The following is a 20,734-nucleotide window of genomic DNA, read 5'->3' on the forward strand; positions in this document are numbered from 1 at the left end:
GCTCAGACTTAATCCTTGTGGATACGTACAACTTAGCGTACATTACCCAATAGAGTCAGTCGGGGTCCTTGGCGCTCAAGGACCAGCGCATATCACATAGCATGTACCTGCGTCAAGTTGAAGTACAGCAGACGTGAGGAGCTTGAGGGATGCACAGAGCAAAGCCTCCATAATAGTCTCTTGAATAAAATAAAAACAGTCAATAAAACCAAATCCTTACTACGCTCCCCAAAATTCCTCTCCAACTCTCTGGCATTCTCTGTTTGGTGCCTGCTCAAACTCCAGCGTGAACCCTCCCCAAACCTCCATTTGGTTGTGGGAGATGGGGGCGCAGAGGCAGGAAGACAACGTTTTACAATAAGAATAGGTTTACACGACTATTTCCATAGAATGTGTCCTATAATATATACTTCCTTACACATTTATCTGATATACAACCACCATAACATGCATACTAAGGCAGTAAAGACTCACTTGTAGGATTAGAGCGTACACCGCTTTTCTGAACAAGCATTCATGTTTACTGTAAAGACCCTGCAGCTATTTCCTGGCAAAGCTTCACTTATCCCTTGTGTGTACATTTTATTTGGGTTGTAGTTTGCGATGTCTACCTCACATTTAACAATACTTTACATCAGCAAATAACCATTATAAAAACACTAACCTTGTATCCTTGCTCGCTACACCAAAACGGTTTCCTACATGTACAACAACTCAGCACTACCTTATGTGATGACCTGCACTTCTTTCTCAATACAATTATAACAATAAGCCATAACTTGTGTGATTGATAAACATCCAGATATGCCAATTGTGTTACCCTGTACCTCAGAATGGCATCTGCCACCAGATGTACCTGTTGCTTCCATCGCTCCATTTCTATGTTAATGCTCCAGATGTGCAAATAAGACAACCATTGGTGATTCACACCTCTCCCCACCTCTCCCCCAATAGACAAGTTATGGAGATTGCTCTCTGGCAGCATTCTGGAACAACTGCCTGGACATAGTGCATGAAGGCACTGCAGCTCTAAGTCTCTTCCGGACTTTGACACCTTCGACAACATGGAATATGACATACTACGCCACAGATGGTCCACAGTGCCCTCTCACTGATAATTCCCTTAGCTGGTCGAATTCCTTAAAGGAGAGAGCACAAAGGGTCAATTAGAAAACTGCTGGTCTGTCATCACGAAGTGCGATTGCACTGCTTTCCAGGACTGCCTATTCTCCTGTTTTCTTAAGTATTCATTTACTTTGTACACCTATTTGAGAACCTTAAGATACATCCCGCATAGGCTCGCCTACATGCTTAAGACACCCAGATGTGGGTGATTGGAGCAGAGGGCCAACTAGCTCTGCTCACAGACCTCACCCAGGGTGTGGTGTAGCTAAGTGCAACTCAGTCGGTGTAACACAGAGGTGAAATAATGGGGGCCAAAGGGCTGTCAGGTCCAATCGATTGTCATCCCTAATGTCTTGAATTAACTCTTAACCCAAGTGTCAAGGTTAAGGATGTGCAATTCACCTTAGACCATGAAATGCACACTGATTTGTGTCGTGTTTCAGGTCTTGTTCTTGGTCTCATAGTGCTCTGAGGCCTTTGGGTGTGTGGCGCTCAATAAATATTGAAACACATACATTCTGCAAACTAAATGCTGAGCAGCTGCTACTTCCAACTTACAATGCTAATAACAAATTGCCCCTCTCCTCTCCATAAGCGCTGTGGCCAGGAAAGCTCTTAATGGGCCAATAATGGTCAAGGAACAAATCCAATTCTTGACCGGTTATCTGGAGTTCACATAACGAGCGTCCATTACTCCTCTCTACCTTACTTAGGGAACGAATATTGCTTTATAGACTCGCTCAGACACTCTGAAGCTCCAGCCTAGGATTTCTGAAAATCCCATCTTGCAAATTCTGCACACAAGGGGTTATGGGGGCAGGAGGTTTGGAGTTCTTCTCGCCGGCATCCTTGGGGACATAGCATCTGCCCAAAGGTTAAAGGCAGGGTAAAAAAAAATAAAAATAAAAGTTCACGACATATGGTTAGGAACAGTTTATGATAAACATTTTCTACAGTCAATAATTGCACCCCCCTGCCCCACCGTGCTACCTACCCCATAAACTACAGTGCATTGTCCAGGATGTCAAATAAATAAAAGGACAAAATGTAATTGATCAATTGATATTTGGTTTAGACAAATCATTTGGGCTGGGCCATCCCATACAATCTAGACATGCGAAAAATGTTCATGCAAGAAATAGTTCTGGAAATAGAACAGCATGACGAGCACTTGCAAGAGAAGGAGCGTCTTCAAGAGCATGCATTTTGGTGGAAGGCTCGAATGGTATTTAATTCAGCAAACTGGCTTTATGCATCACGTCACAACATTTGACTTGAAACCAGCAAATCAACCAACATTTGCATATTACGAGTTTTTGAACAAACATGCATAAACATTAGTACATTTGCTTTTTGACCATAAACATATCTTATTCAAGAAATGCTAGTAATATGCTTCCGCTTGAGGGGGCATCTTTAAAGTAATGTTTAATGAGAGATTTAGGGACACTGGTGTCTTTAAAAAACAAAAACACAATGTTCATTGCAGCCCTCATCCGAGTACTTGGAAACCGGGATTTCATGAAGGTAGACGTTGCTGTTTTATCATCACGCGAGAGTGTGTGTGTGTTGTACCGTTTTCCTTTAACATGCCATACACTATGCCACCTTTCACTTTGATGAGCTGTAGGTTTGATCTTACATATATTCAACACAAAATATAGCTTTTGGTGACACGTAAGCCCCAACAGGCAAATCAAGCCTAGTATTCACCCTGCCTCCTGTAATGACAAATATCGCTGTGACCATATTCAAGATGAAAACATATTTTTGTAGTGTTTAAACAGCCGACCTCTAAAGAAAGGAATGGAAACCCCAGGTGAGAGGGTAAGAACGGAGGGATATTGGAGGAGGGCAGAGAAAGGAAGGGAGAGCATGGTGCAGTAGGTCGAGCCACAGTTGTGAAACATGGTGTTAAATAGGGGGAACCTTTTATTCAAAAATGTTGCTATACTCTGCACATGCACAATTATTTCAAAATGTGAGATTTAAATCAGCAGATGCATCAGCTCCAGAATCTCATACTTGCAGCTCTACATCATGCGTTCAATGGCCATCTAGGACAGACCATGATTCTACCTGAAACGTAGATGTTATGACCATTACATTAAGGATACGAATACTTACCAAAGGAGGTTACGTTTCCGTCCTTGTCGAATTTTAACTACAAAGAAAAAAATATGGTTCACTGTTGCCAGAAATTACACTTATTCCAATGGAATAATTAATGAAACAGTAATTTGATCACTTTTGATAACACAGATTACCCTGCGTCACAAGCTTCTCATCCATTTGAATAGTCATGTGCATGCGCCATTTAAAACCTCAATATCCTGACATTTGTTAATTTCTTTTATGGGTATCCAGTAATTTAATCGATCGGAAACAAAACAGAGCCCTTACAAGCCTCAACCTGTTCTAGTATCATTCAAATGAATATGGTATGTTTTATCAGTGGTATACAAACTTTTTCATACCATGCCCCATCTTATGTAAAAGATAGTGCTACTGCCCGCCCCCTTCCCTAGGGCCCAAAGGAGGTTCAGTGGGCCCCAGACTCTTTAAAATATAAGCAGATTTTCTACGGACATCCTTTGGGCCCCCCATGGGGGGCTGTCCTCCCAGCTTGCAGACCACTGTATCAAGGCAAAGTGTGGCAACAGGTCATTCCACTATTGTCTGTGTGCTCTTCATTACATGCTCCTTGACCGGACAGTCATCCTTCACAAGTAGTGAAATTCTGGTATGGGAAAAACACACAGCCAGACAAGGTAAAGTGGCAGACCAACTCTCCTGCCACCATTGTGAATTCCTTGCAGACACTGGGGCCTTGATCAATAAAGGATTACCAAGCCTCAGCAGAAATCTAGCTGTAGGGAATCCATGGATGGTCTCAATACAGTAGAGACTATCAATCACCCTAGAAAATGGATGAAGTCCATTAGTCGTCAGTTGGTTTCCTAGTGTTGACAACACATAACGATTATCTTCCTTCTAAGATTCTTCTGAGAGGTCATGGTCTATTCTTCACATTATGGAAGACTCCTTGAGGAAAGCCTTCTTGCCCTGAAACAAGAGACCTTCCCACCTGAGCATTGGGACAATATCTTACCAAACAGGCTCTTATTACAAGTTTGGTTGTCTTCTGGCCTGGGTTACTGCATGCAATTCTTACCCTTAATGCATGCGAGAAGTGAGGATCTGAGTGGAGAATGATTGCCTGTGTAATGGTAACAGATGTGGATTTACTGAAATCCGCATGCAGTATTTTATTCCATTTCCATCTCAACTATGGAAATAGATGACACTAGTGGACCAAATAGCTACTGTGCATATTTTTAACACTGCCCCTTTGCACCTCCTTCGTGGCTCTTTGTGTTAAATGTGTGTTCACCTTTGAAGGGAGGCGCTTGTGCTAATGCTTACCTTTACTACATGAACAAACTGAAAACATCTGGTTACTTTTGAAAATGTTTAGCTCTACCCCTTAGCTCAAGGTAAGAATTGGTACCAAATATACAAGAGGTATTTCATCTCATAATCTGTTGGTATGTATGCTTATGGAATACCACATGCGGTAAGTACCATATAGATCATATAGCGTGGAACGTGATAAACCAGTATTATTTGAAATTACTGTTTGTTTTCACCATTACTGACACCAGTAATGAGTGACAGTCTCTTCAATCTGCTAGCCTGAAAGCCGTTCCTTGCAACCAACAACCTCAAACTCCCCCGTAGATGAGAAAAGTACCAGCACCTAAACAATGCTAATGAGGTAAAGTACAAAATCCTTTACAGTCAAAGCTGGTACAGTACACCACTCACGCCAGTCTGTTGCTAGTCTACTTCGCAGTAGTTAGTAACTGTGAACTTCTCGAGGGGTCAATCCTGTCTCTAAAGGGCAGCTTGAATGGTTGAACTGTCTGTACAGAACCTCCCAGCCTCCTATAGTCACTCCAGACTCTAGCCACCCTGGAAGCCCAAATTACACAAAGTACCTAGACTTGCGTCATCCAGAATGCCCAGTTGTGGCCTCAATCGATGCTTGGGAACCATTAGCAGCAACTGTGAACAATTACACATCTCCCAAAACCTGATGCAGCAATACTGGCCAAAGCAGCTGCTAAAGTAGAATGGCCATTGGCTATGACTTTTTCAGTACTCCTGTGCATGGAGACAGTCAAGCAAGTTAACACCTAAAGTCTCTTGGGTTTTCAGACCGACACAACACATTTGCCACAAACAATTAGGGTTGGGATCGTCGGTCTTCCACAGTGCTTAGGCGCACCCACCATCATAATCTAGTTTACCATGTTGATCATCCTGCTGTAGTGCTCCGTCCTACAAATGTTTTAAGCGTCTCTGTAGGTTCACACACCCATGGACTAATATCTCCCTCTTCCCGACCTGCCATTATCTTCGATGACCTGCTTGTATTAGCTCATCCGGGTGAATCAGCCATGCTTTCGGTCTTTGGCTCTGACAAAATACCCAATTGACTTATATTAGACCCCACTATTCCCCATGGACAGACTTCAGGCCAGTACCTTGCACTTTAGCTCAATGGTTTCTGTACCCTGCCCATCTCCTACGCCCGCCCAGATCTATTCAAAACATTACTTTAGGTCTAAAATCACAGCTGCATCTGCCCATTATAGTGCTTTCATTGCCATTCATTCCAGTAACCAACCTCACTTCTCCCCATTTAAAGTACCCCAATTGCATTGTTGCATACCTTCATTTTTCAATGTGCTTTAAGATAGTCTTTGTATCCCTCTGCTCTCATCTGCTTTTCTTTCCACTGAAACCTTCTCTACTCTCTCGATCAAGCTGCATCTACATTTCATAATCTTCCCTCTACTCAACATCCTCTTTGTCGCTTCCTCCCCTTCCGTGAGCCCCTGACCCACCCTTGCCCACCTCCGTCTCTGCACTGTAAAGCCAAACTTCAGAGGAATAAATCTCATGATCATACAGAACTCATCAATCTCTAGATGCCCCACTCATCCTCAGATTCCTCACTGTTTTGTGCTAAAAAAAGTTTAGCTTCCACTACTCTCCCAACACCATTGTCTTGTCCAACTGCTTGATAAACTGTCTCCTTCCCTTTCTAAGCCTTCTATTTCTACTGAACATTCTACTACCGACTTTGCTGACTTTTTACCTCTGATCTCCCTGTGCTCATCTTTTCCCCCATTCCACCTTCCCATCAAGCTCACTCCCAGCGTCATCTCTTCCACTTTCTCCTTCCCTCGTTTTCACCATTTTCCCCCCTTCCAGACTCTTTATACTGCCACTTTACTCTCGTGCCCTCTCCACTGCCTACCCCCCTCAATCAGGTCCTCTCCCCACTTTGACCCTTTTAACCTTTGCGGTGTACTTTTCCCCACCCGTTACATTCATGCTATTATGCCTATTCTGAAAAGAAAAACCTTCTCTAAAGCCTTCATCTCTTTAATTTTTCGACTCATCACTGATCTTCCTTTCCACTCCCAACTTCTAGAAAGAGTAGTTTACACTGACATTTCTGCTACTCTGAATCTTCAATTCTTACTTTTCACTGAATTGGGATTTGGGCCTGCACACACTGCTCTTCTTCACATTACTAAACCTGTACTCTCCACTATAAGTGTCCCTCTATCATTCTCCTAGACCTCTCATTTGACACTGTAGATCACACCACGTTTGCTCCCTGTCCTTACTGTTCTGGGATTTTCACTGAGTTGTATCTCGCTGGTTCCACTCATATCTCCCTAACCGCACTCTGTTTCTTAGGCTAGTCACACAGTCTCTCTGTGCCCTCTCATTTATGGAGTGCCACAACGGTCAGTCCTTGGCCCCTTGCCATTTTCCATGTACACTAATCCCCCTTCCTTCATTGAATCCTTTATCTCTCGTGCAACTTCTGTTCCAACAGATTTTCTTCTCTTTCTCTTCTTTTTCTGACTCCCTCCACTCTTCGGTCTCAGCACACCTCTATGCTGTTCAATGCTAGATGTTGTCCCACTTCTTGCATCTCAATTCTTCCAAAACAGAAATCGTTTTCATCCAATCTCGCCCTTGCCTCTCCAATCTGCTTCTGGACTCTTTCCTCATCCGCTGTACATTTTTCTTCTTCTGCGTGCAACCTTGGTGTCCATTTGGACTGGTCTCTTTTCTTCTCATGCCACATCTCTTCAACTGCTTGTACTTGTCCCTTCCCCATTTTCAACATCCGCCATGGTCCTCCTTTCCAACCTTCCTTTCATGCCTCTAAACTTCTCATCACTTTCTCAATCTTCTTACGACTGGACTATGGCTCTGCCCTGGTCATTGACCTGCCCTACTCTTGCCTTCCTACACTTCTCTCAGTCTTCAACTCAATTGGTCTTCTTTTCTCACTTCCTGCTCTATCTTCCATCTCCCCTTCCCTTTACATCTCGGTTCTCTCCTACAATTTGTGTCTCTTATTGCATTTTTTCTGTATCATCTTTAAATTCTACAATGGACTTGCCCTCCCTACTTCGCAGCTCTTGAATCATACTCCCTTCACCCCCTCCACTCACAATATCTTCATCTTTCACTGACCCTTCCTGTGCTCCTTTCCTTTTGCGCTCCTACTCAATTCGTGCCACTACCTTGGAACTCCCTTCCTCCCGATATTCACTCCTCTCTCTCCAAAGCTTTCATTCTCCCTTATAAACCTGCCTTCTTTTGTCCCTCTCCCTTCGTCAAACTACTAGCATTCTCACATGTATATCATCCGTTGTTACATTGTACTGGTTTGTTGTAAATCTTGTTCAGCGCTTCATAGCGAAAGCGCTTTATACATTGCAATGCAATATAAGATAGTGCCTCTAAATTGTAGAATTTAAAATCATTCATTGGTAGAGAACCACATATCTAAATTGATAAACAACCAGACAGAGGCAGTCAACCCACTTTTAGTTTTGTATTTTTGACTTGTGCGAAAGGTACTTCATAAAGCTTAAAAAAATAAATACTGAAAAGCATTTTTAGACAAACTGTTCCAATTCCAAAAACGTCTAGGCCAAAAGAAAAAAAAAAATAATAAAAATAAAAAAGAAGGGTGTAGCCATACATTATCCTGCCTTACGCAAATGATGTAAAAACCAATGTATTCTATCGTATTTGCCCATTCACGTTTTATACTCCTGTTTCAACTGAAAAGGCCATACTACATAATTTATTTGGGTCCAAAATGAAGGAAATATATACTTCTATAATGCTTAAAAAACGGACACTGGAATTTGAACTTAAGGTTCTGTCAAACAACTCGCCTAAAGCTGTTAACTAAAATGGGAGGAGACTGTAGAGCACGTTAGGGAAGGGGTGATTAAATCAAAAGATCATGTTTCCAACATTTGTTCATAGGAAATATACAGAATATATTTCACGAGGTTAAAACTCCAAAGTCATTGATGGGCTAGATGTAGTTAACACCCTTAACAATCTAATACTTGCTACCCATTATAGAACAGTTCCACGTGGAACGTGGTTGCTGGCCAACAAATGAGGTGCTAGAGCAAACTGTAACTGTAGTTCCATTGTACCAATTCTAAATTATGCAGGAGGTAAAATAAAAAGAGTGCACCAGTCCACGGTTGTGTCTCGTTTCATTTGAGTTAGTTAGTAAGCTTATGTTTACAATGCTGCACATACTCACCACTGCAAATACTGGGGCTACGCTTGATAAAGTGGCTTGCGATAGATCTGTGGTCATGAGCCGAAACACTTCACCTGCATAAAGAAATTTAAAACCGTTAATTTGTGGTTTTCTTTAAGAAATAGCCTTGTTGCCAAACAGATCTAAATTCCATTCAAACGCATCTAGTCTTTGTAGGCATTTGCATGCGCCAGTGAGGCAAAAACCATCAATAAGAATTGCTGACAACAACTGGGCATCAGGCATTACCAAGTACGAGGAGAGAAAAGGTGCCACAAATCTGATATTTTCGGAGGGTGAGGGGGGTAAAAATCAGAAAAATATATAAAAAAAATAAAAGTCCATTGTTGATATGTCACGGTTACTGCTGTGTGTTGGTGTCCATTAGTCCCCGAGTTGTTAAAATTGGTGTGGTCACCTTCCAAAAAGGTACAATTTTTAAACAAGGAAGTCAATGTTTGCCCACTAAAGCAGGATTATTGCCATCCAAAAGTGGAACAGACTCTGTCGTCTTGTGTATAGGCACGTTATAAATGACATATCAAATAGTAGTTAGCAGAACATTGTATGCGTGAAACTCCCAGCCACATTATGTAAGACACCAACGCACAGAAATAAGCAGGAGCATTATTCTTGTGCATCTACGATGTCTAAAACGGGGTCAGAATGAGAAAGGGTTGGAGGACAAGGGACACCTTTTTTTAAAAAAAAGACTACTTCAAGCCACTGTTACAGATGCGAACAGTGCTGCTGCAGTAGACAGGACAATGTTGCCAAAATGAGGATTTAATCTTGTACCATTTTTCAAGGTGTTGAGAAAATTTGTCCGTGGTGCCTCGGTTCCTCTTGCACTAACTTCGACTGTAAGGCCTGGCCATCAATGACTGTGAAGGTCCTGAAAGAGCGAAAGGGAAAACTAGCGGCAGGTAGGTCTAAATCCCCATCGACGACTGCATCAAAAAGACAGTCTTCAGACAAGTCGAGACATTTTTCTCCACATCGAAAGACAAAAAGATTGAGATCACGCAGCGGTTCCCACCACTCGTCATCTTCGCTGCGTTCGAAGAAAAAGGCACCATAGGTAGCAGTCAAGCTCCTCCCCAAAACGGGTTAAATGCCTGACAAAATCAGCCACTGGCTGAGTGGGAGAATTTCAGAGTAAAAACGATGAAAGTATTCCAGAATGCGGCCTTGACTGCCTTGAAAACGCATGAAAGCCATGCCCAGGTCGAAAAACACGACAAGAAAAAAAGATAAAGGGCCAAACCTGTGCTCCCCTGGGCCAGGGAGGCAAGGAAAAATCTCCTCAAGAGCGGTCGAAGAATCCCTCAAGTCGACACTTATGAGGAAGCAGAACATTTCACCTGATGATTCACGTCCCTTTGGCCTACAATGTGGAGCACCTGGTGTCCCTGAACCCTTGATCTCAGATGAATCAAGATTGAACAGTTTACAGGAGTCCACGCAAAATGCAAGTGGACTAGATACGTCCCCAGGATTAGAATTTGGGGAAACCCGATCCTACTGACCATGCAGAAGTGTCTTATAGACATTTAATGTCCAGGGTGGAGAATACATGGGGTGGAAAATACCCATACCAATATATGAGCAGGATGATCTTACTGATATTCTAGATAGGGGACCCCAGGAGGATCCCATTCTTCCTTTTCATGTGGCTCTGCAAAGGCGAGTAAATACATATTGGGATATGCCAGAATTAACTTTGGTAATAAATAAAAAAACTAGCATCCAAATACAGGGTGTCCAGTAGTGACCACAGTTAGCGGACGAAGAATCCCACTCCTGAAAGTTTGGTGTTACAGGCTGCCACATCCACCTCAAAACAAAACGCATACCAGACTATTCCCCCAGACAGAGATGACAAGCGTTACAATGCTTTGGCCACAAAAAGTTCTTAAAGTCAGTGAATGCTATGTGCACATTGGCCAGGTTCACTTACACTATTTGGGAATTTATGGCAATGGCGGCTGAGCATATCCCCGAAGGGGACGAAATGAGACAGATTTTAAAATCTAGTCAAGGATGGGCAGGACGTGATGTGCAAATCCCTCCAGACTGGTCTCATCACTGCTAACAGAATCAGCAGGTCAATGGCAGCTAGTACAGTAATGCACAGATTTGTCTGGTTAAGAAAGTCCAGTTTTGCTCCAGATGTGCAATCCAGACTTCTTAACATGCCCTTTGAAGGCACACATATTTGGTAGCAAGGCAGACGAGAGCCTGGAAAAACTGCACACCTCCAACGCAGCAGAAAATCCTTTGGTGCTGCTTTTAGACAGCCACAAAACCGCCCCACTGGCACACCTTGGGGGGCAGGTCCTTTCGCTTTTACTCCTCAGATGGAAGAGGAAGAGGACAGTCCAATCAAAGAGGTCAAAAAAAGATTACCCTATGGTGGACAGGGAAGAGGTACTAGGACTGCCCAGGCAGCCGCTACTTTACCATCAGCCACTGCTCCAGCAACCTCATAACCTCTCTGGGGCCTTAGTTCACAATACCCCGGTGGGTGACAGACTCTCACTGCATCTGAAAGAATGGTGAGGCATTACTTCAAATGCATGGGCATTGGAAGCAGTTGCCCGATACTGCTTTCCCTTTCTATAAAAAGCCTCAGTAATCCATAGGGAACAGCTTTTTCAAAGTTCCAGATTGGCTCATTATGCAGGAAATCTTGACCCTGCTAGAGAAAGGTGCTATAGAACCAGTACCTGTAGCGGAGAGGAACAAGGGTTGGTACTCCTCATACTTCCTAATTCCCAAGGACGGAGGATTGAGATCCATTTTTGACTTAAGAGACTCAAACAAATTCCTCTGGAAGGACAATTTCAAGATGGTTACCCTTTCTCAGATCCTTCAGGCCCTCCAGTTTCAGGACTAGTTGGCATCATTGGAACTTCAGGATGCTTACTTACATGTGCCAATCCATCACAAGCACAGACAATACCTGGAGGTTCGTCGTTGGCGGTTCTCATCAGTTTAAAGTTCTACCATTTGGGCTGACCTTGGCCCAAGGGTGTTCACCAAGTTAATGGCAGTGGTGGTAGCGAGTCTCAGGAGAGGGGGAATTCACATCTAACCCTAACTGGACAATTGGCTGATCAGGGCCAGTCCCCGCGGAACAGGCCCTAGAACATCTCAGCTACATCTGTCATTCTATCCATGGACTGGGCTTCTCCCTCAACTTCAAGAAGTCCGACATGATACCATTTCAAAGGCTCCAATTCATTGGAGCAGTCCTAGATGCATCCCTGGGAAAAGCCTTGCCACCAGTAGCGAGGGCTCAAGACATTCTGCAGATGGTAACCAAATTTCAAAGTGCCCAGGGTATCCCAGCCTTCGACCTTCTGAGGTTGCTCTGCCTCATGGCATCCTGCATTTATCTGGTGCCAGAGGTGTGCCTGAGAATGAGATCTCTCCAGTGGGCTCTCAGGACTCAATGGTCTCAATTCTCAGGCAGAATGTCATCTCCTTCAGGTTCCAAGCAGGGCTGCACAGGATCTTCTGTGGTGGGCCTGCAAAAGGCAACATTTTGAAGGGAGAACCTTTTTGGCAGCCATGGCCGGAGATAAAGGTAGTAATGGATGCCTCACTCACATGGTGGGGAGCACATACCAATCTGACAATCAGTGGTCATTGGTCTCCATCGGAGTCCAAACTATTCATCAACCTATGGGAGCTGAAGGCAATCAGATTAGCGCTGAAGGCCTTTCTGCCTTCTGTGCGAGGAAAGAATGTTCTGATAATGAGGGACAACACAGTGGCCATGTACTACCTCAACCAGAGAGGAAGTGTAGGGTCACTAGCACTGTGCAGAGAGGCAATGCAGCTCTGGTACTGTGCAATTCAAGGAGGTATCTCACTATCAGCAGTTCACCTAGCATAGTCTACCACGAGTGGGAACTAGCTCAGGAAGTCCTTTAAGAGATCTTCACCCTTTGGGGAACCCCTCAGTGTATCTGTTCACAACCGGAAGTGCAAGCAGTAATGCTAAAAGAAATTTCCCCTAAGAGGAGCTCCAAGGGATGCGTTCTTAGTGGACTGGGAGTTTTTACTCCTGTATGCATTTCCACCAGTCCCCGTCATTCCTCAAGTCATCAGGAGGTTCAGGAAATCCATGATCCTAATTGCTCTGGATTGGGCCAGCAGGACGCAGTACCTGGACCTTCTGGACATGTCCATCTGCCCTCCAATATGTCTTCCACAAAGAGAGGACCTTCATCCAGAGGTCTAGACAATCAACCTTCACGCATGGTTTCCGAGAGGTTGACATACAGGGTTTGGGACCTCCCGGACGACGTAATGGAGATTTTGCCTTTGCCTTTCGACCAGAAGGCCAGCAACAAAATCCTTGTACTGCTGCTGTTGGAACAAATTCTGCAGCTGTTGCAGGGATAAGAATGAGGATCTTTTACATGCAGTACACTTATGGTGTTATTCTTATTATACCTGGCCAATCTGGGGCTCCAGGATGGTACAATTAAAGGGTATCTGGCAGCGCTCTCTATTTGTAAGTGCTCCTCCGAAGAGGTATCTTTCTTCAAGATCTCACTTGTAATATAATTCTTAAAAGGACTGAAATACATTTCCTCCAGTCCCATTTCTAGTCCCATTTTGGGACTTCAACTTGGTGTTGAAATTGTTAATGTGTGCTCCTTTTGAGCGTATCCATTCCTATCCATCAAGATTAAGACCATCCTTTAGTGGCCATCACATCAGCCTGAAAGCGAGTTAACTTCAGGCCTCGTCCGGCAAGCCTCCTTACAAAATCTTCTATAAGGACAAAGTAGTGCCTAAGGCTAAACCTACCTTCTAACCCAAGATTGAGTCAGAGTTCCATTTAACTCAGAAAATAATATTACCTTCTTTTTATCCTTCTCAGCCTGGAAAGGAAGAGGAGAGGTTACACGGGATTGATCCAAGTAGTGCACAGAGTTTCCACATTTCCAGCATGTCTAAACTAAGACACGATGGCCTGCTTTTTGTAGGCTTTACGGGCCATAAGTTGGATATGGCAATTTCGAAACAAACTTTATCAAGATGGATCATTTTAGAAATATCTGAATGCTACAGATTAGCAGGAAAGGATCCTCGGAGGGTCTTCAAACTAATCAACCAGGGGCATGGCTACCTCCTCTGCATTCCAGAGGGATGTCCGAATTAAAGATATTTGTGCAGCAGCCACATGGTCATCCATAAACACCTTTACCAAACCCTATAATCTGGACTCTTCCTCAAGCCGGGAAGGTTTACTTGGAAAGGCAGTGCTACATTCTGTGCACACAGACCTATAATGGAACTCCTAAATAATCACGAGTCTAAAAATTCTGACTCCCTCCTCCAGGAACGCATACACTGCTTTGGGAGTTTATCATAAGATGAGGAATATTCAGGAGGACACAATCCCTAGGAATGCCCTAACCAACACACTCAGAGCTGAGACTTCCCTCCTAGCCTTCAGGAAAGTGCTAAAAAGTACACTGTTCAACTAACACTGCCTTCCTGCCCCCTCACTTGCCCCTTCCTCTTCCTCCCCATCCTTCCTGTATTCTTCATGTAACTAAGAATGTGTTATGTAACTAAGCAGGTTGTCTTGTAACAGTGCCACGATGCCTTCAGGCTGCTGCACGCTTTATAAATGTTAATAAATAAATCAATTTGAAGAACAAGTTACTTACCCATGGTAACCATACGTATTCCTCATCGCCCCTCCCAACCTGCCCTGCCCTGCCCTGCAGTAGAATTTTCAATGTAATTACAAGCTCTTTTGGGAGTAACTGTCGGGTGTAGGATATCATACACATGTTAAAAACGGAAACTGAAGCCAACGGTCGTGGCGCACACTTTGTACCATCCATGATGTCTAGATCAGGACGGAGGCCTCGGAGGGACATCGAGTCGACAGGCATCGACACGCAGTGCCCTCTGCTGTAAAGAAACTGAAGCTGGATATGGAAATATCATAAAATGAGGAATACGTGGGAGGAACATCCAGTCGAAAGAACGTTACCATGGGCAATTAACTTGTTCTTCTCACTATACATGGCTATGTTTTGCTTACTGATAGCCTACTGACAAGTATTGCACCACCCCTTTCCAATTTTAACTAAAATAAAGTATAGCAAGACATGACACAGAACAAACTAAAACCACTTTTACATCAAGGTCTGAGATTTTTTCAATTTTACTCCACTGGTTTGACCACTCCATTCCCTTACCTTCTGTTACCAACAACATTACCTTTTATACACAGTCTCTTGACTATACCACTCTTGGCAGTTACACAATTAGCATTCTGGAGATTGACCTGGAGTTCAATGAATGTATAGTGATACCAGAGCTTATAAGCCACCAAACTTCCAGGATTGCTCAAGCCCACTCGTTTCATTCTGTACCAATTTACAATTATCCAAATCTGCCTTGGAAACGCAACTGAATTATGGTAACCCTTTAGGATCCCCTCCCCTTCCTTTGCAGACCTATGGTCAACCTAACAGGACCCAAATTCACTGAGGCGATCACAAAATAACCCCTCCCCCGCTTCATTCCTCCCACCCTTCCTTCCTCCCTAAGCTTAGAGATTCTATTTCCCACTTTGCTACCCCTCATCTTTTGCTTGCCAATTCTGTTTTCTCAAATAGACTAAGATCGGGATACCACAAGTTGGGGCACAGTATGCCACACCACATCAAGCCTAGGTACTCTGAAGATATTGTGGCAGTGATTTGGCGCAGTATAAAAGCATATTAACATAACATACTGCACTATCAGGAGTGAAGCAGATTATCATAGTTTTGTAGTCCCCACTGACAGCCTGTACAAGGCGTTATGGGCCTGTAAACCTCAGTTAATGCCATCTCTATGCTTGTGCCTTTAACCCAGCTATCAGTGCCCATAATAACCGGTATAGCCCTCAAGCTAGGTATACAAAGCTTTCCACAGAAACAGGTTCATTAAAGGGGAACCTCCCACAGCTGAAGTGTGAACTCTGAAATAGTGTCATTGTAGACATCACAGATGTATTTATTTCCCTTTTCTCTTGAGCTCACACCACACACTCACGGTACAAAACAACAAAGAAGATCTCTTTTTTCTAGAGTCTATATTTCATGGTCGGCAAAACCTTTCAAGTAACTTCTTGCACTGAAGACAGCAGAATTCTCAATTTATTTTGATCACCACCCACCAACCAGCTGGATTAGTACATCCAGCTGCAGTGTGAGCACTATAGTCAGAAACAACAACTGATTCCATGAAGGGGGGGAGGAGGGGGGAAGAGGGGTGAAGAGGGGTGAAGGGGGGGAGGGGGGGCGGGGTCTTGAGAAAAAAATGTTTCAGGGTGTTTATTTCAGCCATAGAGTATTATGCTACGGGGCAACCAGGAGATGCTTGTGGGCCCCTTCCTATAGGAAAGCATTTAGTGTAATAGAAGCAGGGCTCATGCATATCATGAAATTGTGTTTGCCAATTCATATTATTTGAATGAACTGAAAGGCGTGTGCTTCTCAGACAGCAGTATCCTCAGTCAAACCCTACAGTGTCAACACCAAAAGGGACAAAGACATTTCTTGATGCCACCATCTAGGTTACTTTAGCTGAAGGTGATGAGGGCCCCAAGTAGCAGAACTGTATCCAGTGGCTCTGGATAGAAAGGAATGTTCAAATAATATTTGATTGCAGGACCCAAAAATCGGGTGCCATTTATTTGTTTCACCTGAGCCACTCCTCTCTGAATGACCAGGGCATGGCTCAATCTTAGCATTAGCTCAACGTAAGTCGCAGCACAAAGTGGCTTTAACAAAACAGAACGGTGATGGCTGCAAGGTTTTGAATCAAACAACCTCCTCAGGCATTGCTCTGAGCAACACTACGGACACTGGTTCTCCGCTTGCCATGCCATTATAGAAAGGAAAACACCATATGTAAATCAAGCTTAGCCCCACCTCAAAAAAGGGACAGTCCATGTCAAACTGCTAGGCCAAACCACCATCACCTTTCTGTTTCGCTATACTGCAAAGTGGCGAAGCGATAGCCAGTGCCACTGGACTAGTGAAATGCGCTCGAAAATGAGAAACTTCACACTGCCTTGCTTTAAGGGGTGTGTTATCGAATTCAGACCACAGAAAGATACAATTGCAATAATGAAAACAATTATGAAGACAGAGCTGAATTAAATAACTTTAGTGACAAAGTCACATCGGATGAGGCAACTGTGAAGTTTGAGCACCAGGCATTTAACCACTGATGTGGTGTAAAATGAGGATTCTGTCCCTCAACATCCCTCCCACACATACCAAAGCCCTGCCCATTGCCTAAACTCTTATGCCGTCTGTTCCAGGAAGGTGACTCTAGGCATAATGGTCTGATCAAACACCATTTTAGACAAACTGAGGTAAGGCACACCACACTGTCCTATCTACCCTAGATATTTCTTTAGTAATTAGCAGATCCCCAGCCCCCTTCAGCTCTTCTGCCCCCCTATCTGTAGATACCAGGCCTGCAAGGTATACACCCCTGGATACACCAGAGCAGACTGTGACCAATCTTCTATTCCATGGTCCGCTGGTGAACTGCCGGCAAACAGTTTGGTAGATGGCTTTGTGCCCCACACCTGCTCCATACCCAATCTTTTCCCACAAAGGCTTATCTATTCAGCCACAGACCACTAATGAGGTTAGCAGAGCTGCACAAGTAGTGACCCACTTCCACGCAAGTCAGAAATTGGTGCGAGTTTAAATCCTGGGCCAGCACGAAAACAGAAAGGCAGGGAGACAATCAACAAGTGTGACAAATACCGCAACCCCAGTGTTCCTAGATATCAGCGGGGGAGGAACATCTGGGCGAGAAACCCAAAACAAGGAGAGAATGCAGTTACAGCTAAACCAATCCGAGGGATTATTTGTTGATCAGACCACTTTAGTAATCTACATACACGCTTAGAGAAGGTCAGTAAATGGCATAATCAGTGGACAGCGAACCAGAGAGGAGAAGTGGTGGCTAGAAAGCAAGAAAGCGAAAGCCACAAGCCTGCTGAAGGCTCCAACTCCACCATTGATCGTGAACCAAGAAAAAAATAATAATAAATAAATCTAGTGAGCTAAAAACCAATCTACGACTAAGGCTGGGGCCAGACAAAAAATTAGAACAAGTGTTCACACGTCTTCTGAAAACTATTGCTCAGAGCCTCGAAAAACCAGTGACCTTTACAGAGAACTCGGGGCCAACTGGAGGACTAAAGACCAAGAGGGAGAACCCAGGTCAGTGAGTGACAATCACTGGACCTGGTAACCCAGCCAAGCAAAATAAATCATTTATGGCAAGAAAAAAGTAATACCCAGACAGAGAAGATGGCGTGTCTACTAGTAAGGTAGTAGCCAGCGGCAAGGGGGCATTACAATGCTTTCTGGCAACAGACTGTTGCAGTCATGCACTGGAGCCTAAGAGGGTGGCAGTGGAAAGAGGGGAAACAGTATCTGGGCCACGAAGAATCCTGAAGCAAAGAGCTTAGTCACAACGTGGGATGGGTGTTACATCCAAGGAACAGCAAGTTAAATCAACAAGTGAGCTGGGTGCATGTGAGACTTTGTCCATTATATCAGGGAAACCTAGGACAGATGGTCTTGTGGATCCTGGGAAACAAGAGGTAGTTTCTTAAAAAAAAAACAGCATCTCCAAACATCAGCTTTCTTTGAGGAAACTAGTATAATCTGTGTAATGTGTTTGTTGAGGATTCTCTTGGTCTCCAAGTACCGGAGGTCCCGAAGCCTCAGGAAAGGATGGGACAGCCGACCAAACAGTCTCTGCAATAGCCGGCATTAATAGGGATCGGAGTGGATAAAAGGGTGTCTCAAAAATGATTGCACTTTATTTGAGGAAAAAAAACGTATTAACATATTCTGCAGTCCCCTCCACTAGCTTAATCCCAGACAGCAAATCCTGATTGGTAGGAGCTGACCAAGAATCCACCAACTCCACAAGCTCTCTAGATTTGTACTTCTTTTCAGAAAAATTGCATGTGAAATAGAGCATGGAGGTTCCCAAAAAGTGCATTACTCCTTGACCATACACAGATCACCTCAGGGCAAATACAGTGATTTGATCACACATTTAACATTCTGTCTTTGCAATTAGCCCATGCACTTAAGTATTTTTCTTTACATAGTACGATACATTTTCTGGCAATGTGTACCACCAATCTGGGATCAAGGACAAGCATTAAGCTGCCATCACTCTTCCAAAGGTGGTGTGGGACATTTTGCACTTGTGCACTAAATCCAACCTATGTAATAAAAGTCAGTGCAAACTGATCCACATGTGGCAAAGTGGTCCAATTGTCCAAATTACGAACGGAAAGAGTGCAAGAATTAAATCAGACTTCCCTTTCGGATGGACAGGGATCATCATCCTGTGCAATTTGTGTGGGGATTGCCACCAGCCCATCTAAAAATGGGATTTTTTTTTCCTTGCAGAGCGGTCAGAAGGAGACATTACTCCCATCATGACAAAGCAACATGTCCAGAGGCTGTGTCTCTTTAACTGCTACATCAGCCATAGGAGCGGGTTGATGCTCCAAGAGCATCTATAACAAATGGTCCCACTGGGCCGGTAAGAAAAATCACTGTGCTCTTCTTCAGTGATCGAAAATCAGCACTGTGGCAGTTTCACAGTGGCTTGGGTTATCTGAGGAGTGGCGACAGTACATCCTCTAGGGGTATACAGATCTTAGTCTGCTGGAGGAATGAAAACAAAAATCAGTAAGAAAAGCATGGTATTGTCCTTTGCATGTGTACTAACACCTTTCAACAACAAAAAATACCTCACAATAATTATAGGTCACATCTACACTGGAATGTCGCTACTAAAACCCTTTGTACTGCAACGGATGTGGCAGAACCCTCTGAAAGAGTATGATCGTACCCTTTCTAAAGCACAAGTAGACGCATCTAAAAAGAAACTAACTCTTCCCAGGCTTCCTCTTCGTTCTGCTCATCTAACCTCAGGATTGTAACCCTCTTGATTTCACCCCTACTCGCGAGGGCCCAATTATAAAAAAAATAAAGTGGCTAAAAAAGAGAAGTTATGACCTAAGAACTGCCATGGACAGTACCAGCCAAGCAAAACAATAAATTATAGTGTTCAAGCGTCAGATGGTCTTTTGCTCCAGTATACCTACCATGCCAGCTGCTGTCAGCAACTCATGCTTCAAACACAAATTAACATTCCACCTACTCCGGGGCTTCCTTGTTTAATCAACACATCAATATAAACTCAAATGTCAAGGCTGGATGGTCATTGTGAAAGTCCGCTCTTAAGAAATCAATTTTTAACAGAAAAATCTCCTGTGGATATTTGAACTTTCTCTACTTACTAATCACTGTGCGTAATTGCACATCAAATACCCAAGTACTCCAATAGTAACCACTTATTAGCATCAAACGCCCTCGAACTCAATTCTTTGCCATGAATTGACATTGAATACCTAGCTTCTCACTCCACTGCCAAGCGCTCACGCATCATGAATTCTTCCATGCAAGGAAATTCTAGAGAAGACAGCCAGAATGCCTCTGGGCAACTCCAACTGTGCCTGACTCCAATACTTTGCTAAGATTGATAGTGGGTCGGAACCGACAAAGGGCCCTACACAAAGTGTGAGGAAGTGGGCAGGTAAGAAGGAGCTCTGCTGAGAGAGAGCAAAAACACCATGCTACACTCCACCTGTTTCAGCTAATGCTTTGCATTAGCAGGATGTGATAGGACATAGGTTATTTATAACAGATTAATACCCAGAGGTTTTTAAGTGTGGACCCGGGGATCAAACCTGTGGTGTTCTGTGTCGTTTTGCTTCCCAGGCAAGCACATTGCCCCTGAGCTATCCTCTCGAGACATGCGGTCATACATGTCCTGTGCAAACCTCCTACAGGA

The 20,734-nt window shown here is 43.8% G+C and overlaps 1 protein-coding gene across 2 annotated transcripts in view; it reads right to left on the reverse strand.

Annotated features, from left to right (window-relative positions):
* Nucleotides 1-20,734, reverse strand: part of MRS2 (magnesium transporter MRS2) — a 327,025-nt gene that overhangs the window by 248,770 nt on the left and 57,521 nt on the right. For both annotated transcript variants that reach the window (XM_069613569.1, XM_069613570.1), the window contains exons 2-3: nucleotides 8,795-8,868; nucleotides 3,253-3,289 (exon numbers count right to left, since the gene is read on the reverse strand). In XM_069613569.1, the coding sequence (XP_069469670.1) occupies nucleotides 3,253-3,289; nucleotides 8,795-8,868 (111 nt within the window). The remainder of the gene's footprint in view (nucleotides 1-3,252; nucleotides 3,290-8,794; nucleotides 8,869-20,734) is intronic.

The sequence above is a fragment of the Ambystoma mexicanum genome, chromosome 5p (assembly GCF_040938575.1).
Source record: "Ambystoma mexicanum isolate Mex_15411 chromosome 5p, UKY_AmexF1_1, whole genome shotgun sequence".
NCBI lineage: Eukaryota > Metazoa > Chordata > Amphibia > Caudata > Ambystomatidae > Ambystoma > Ambystoma mexicanum.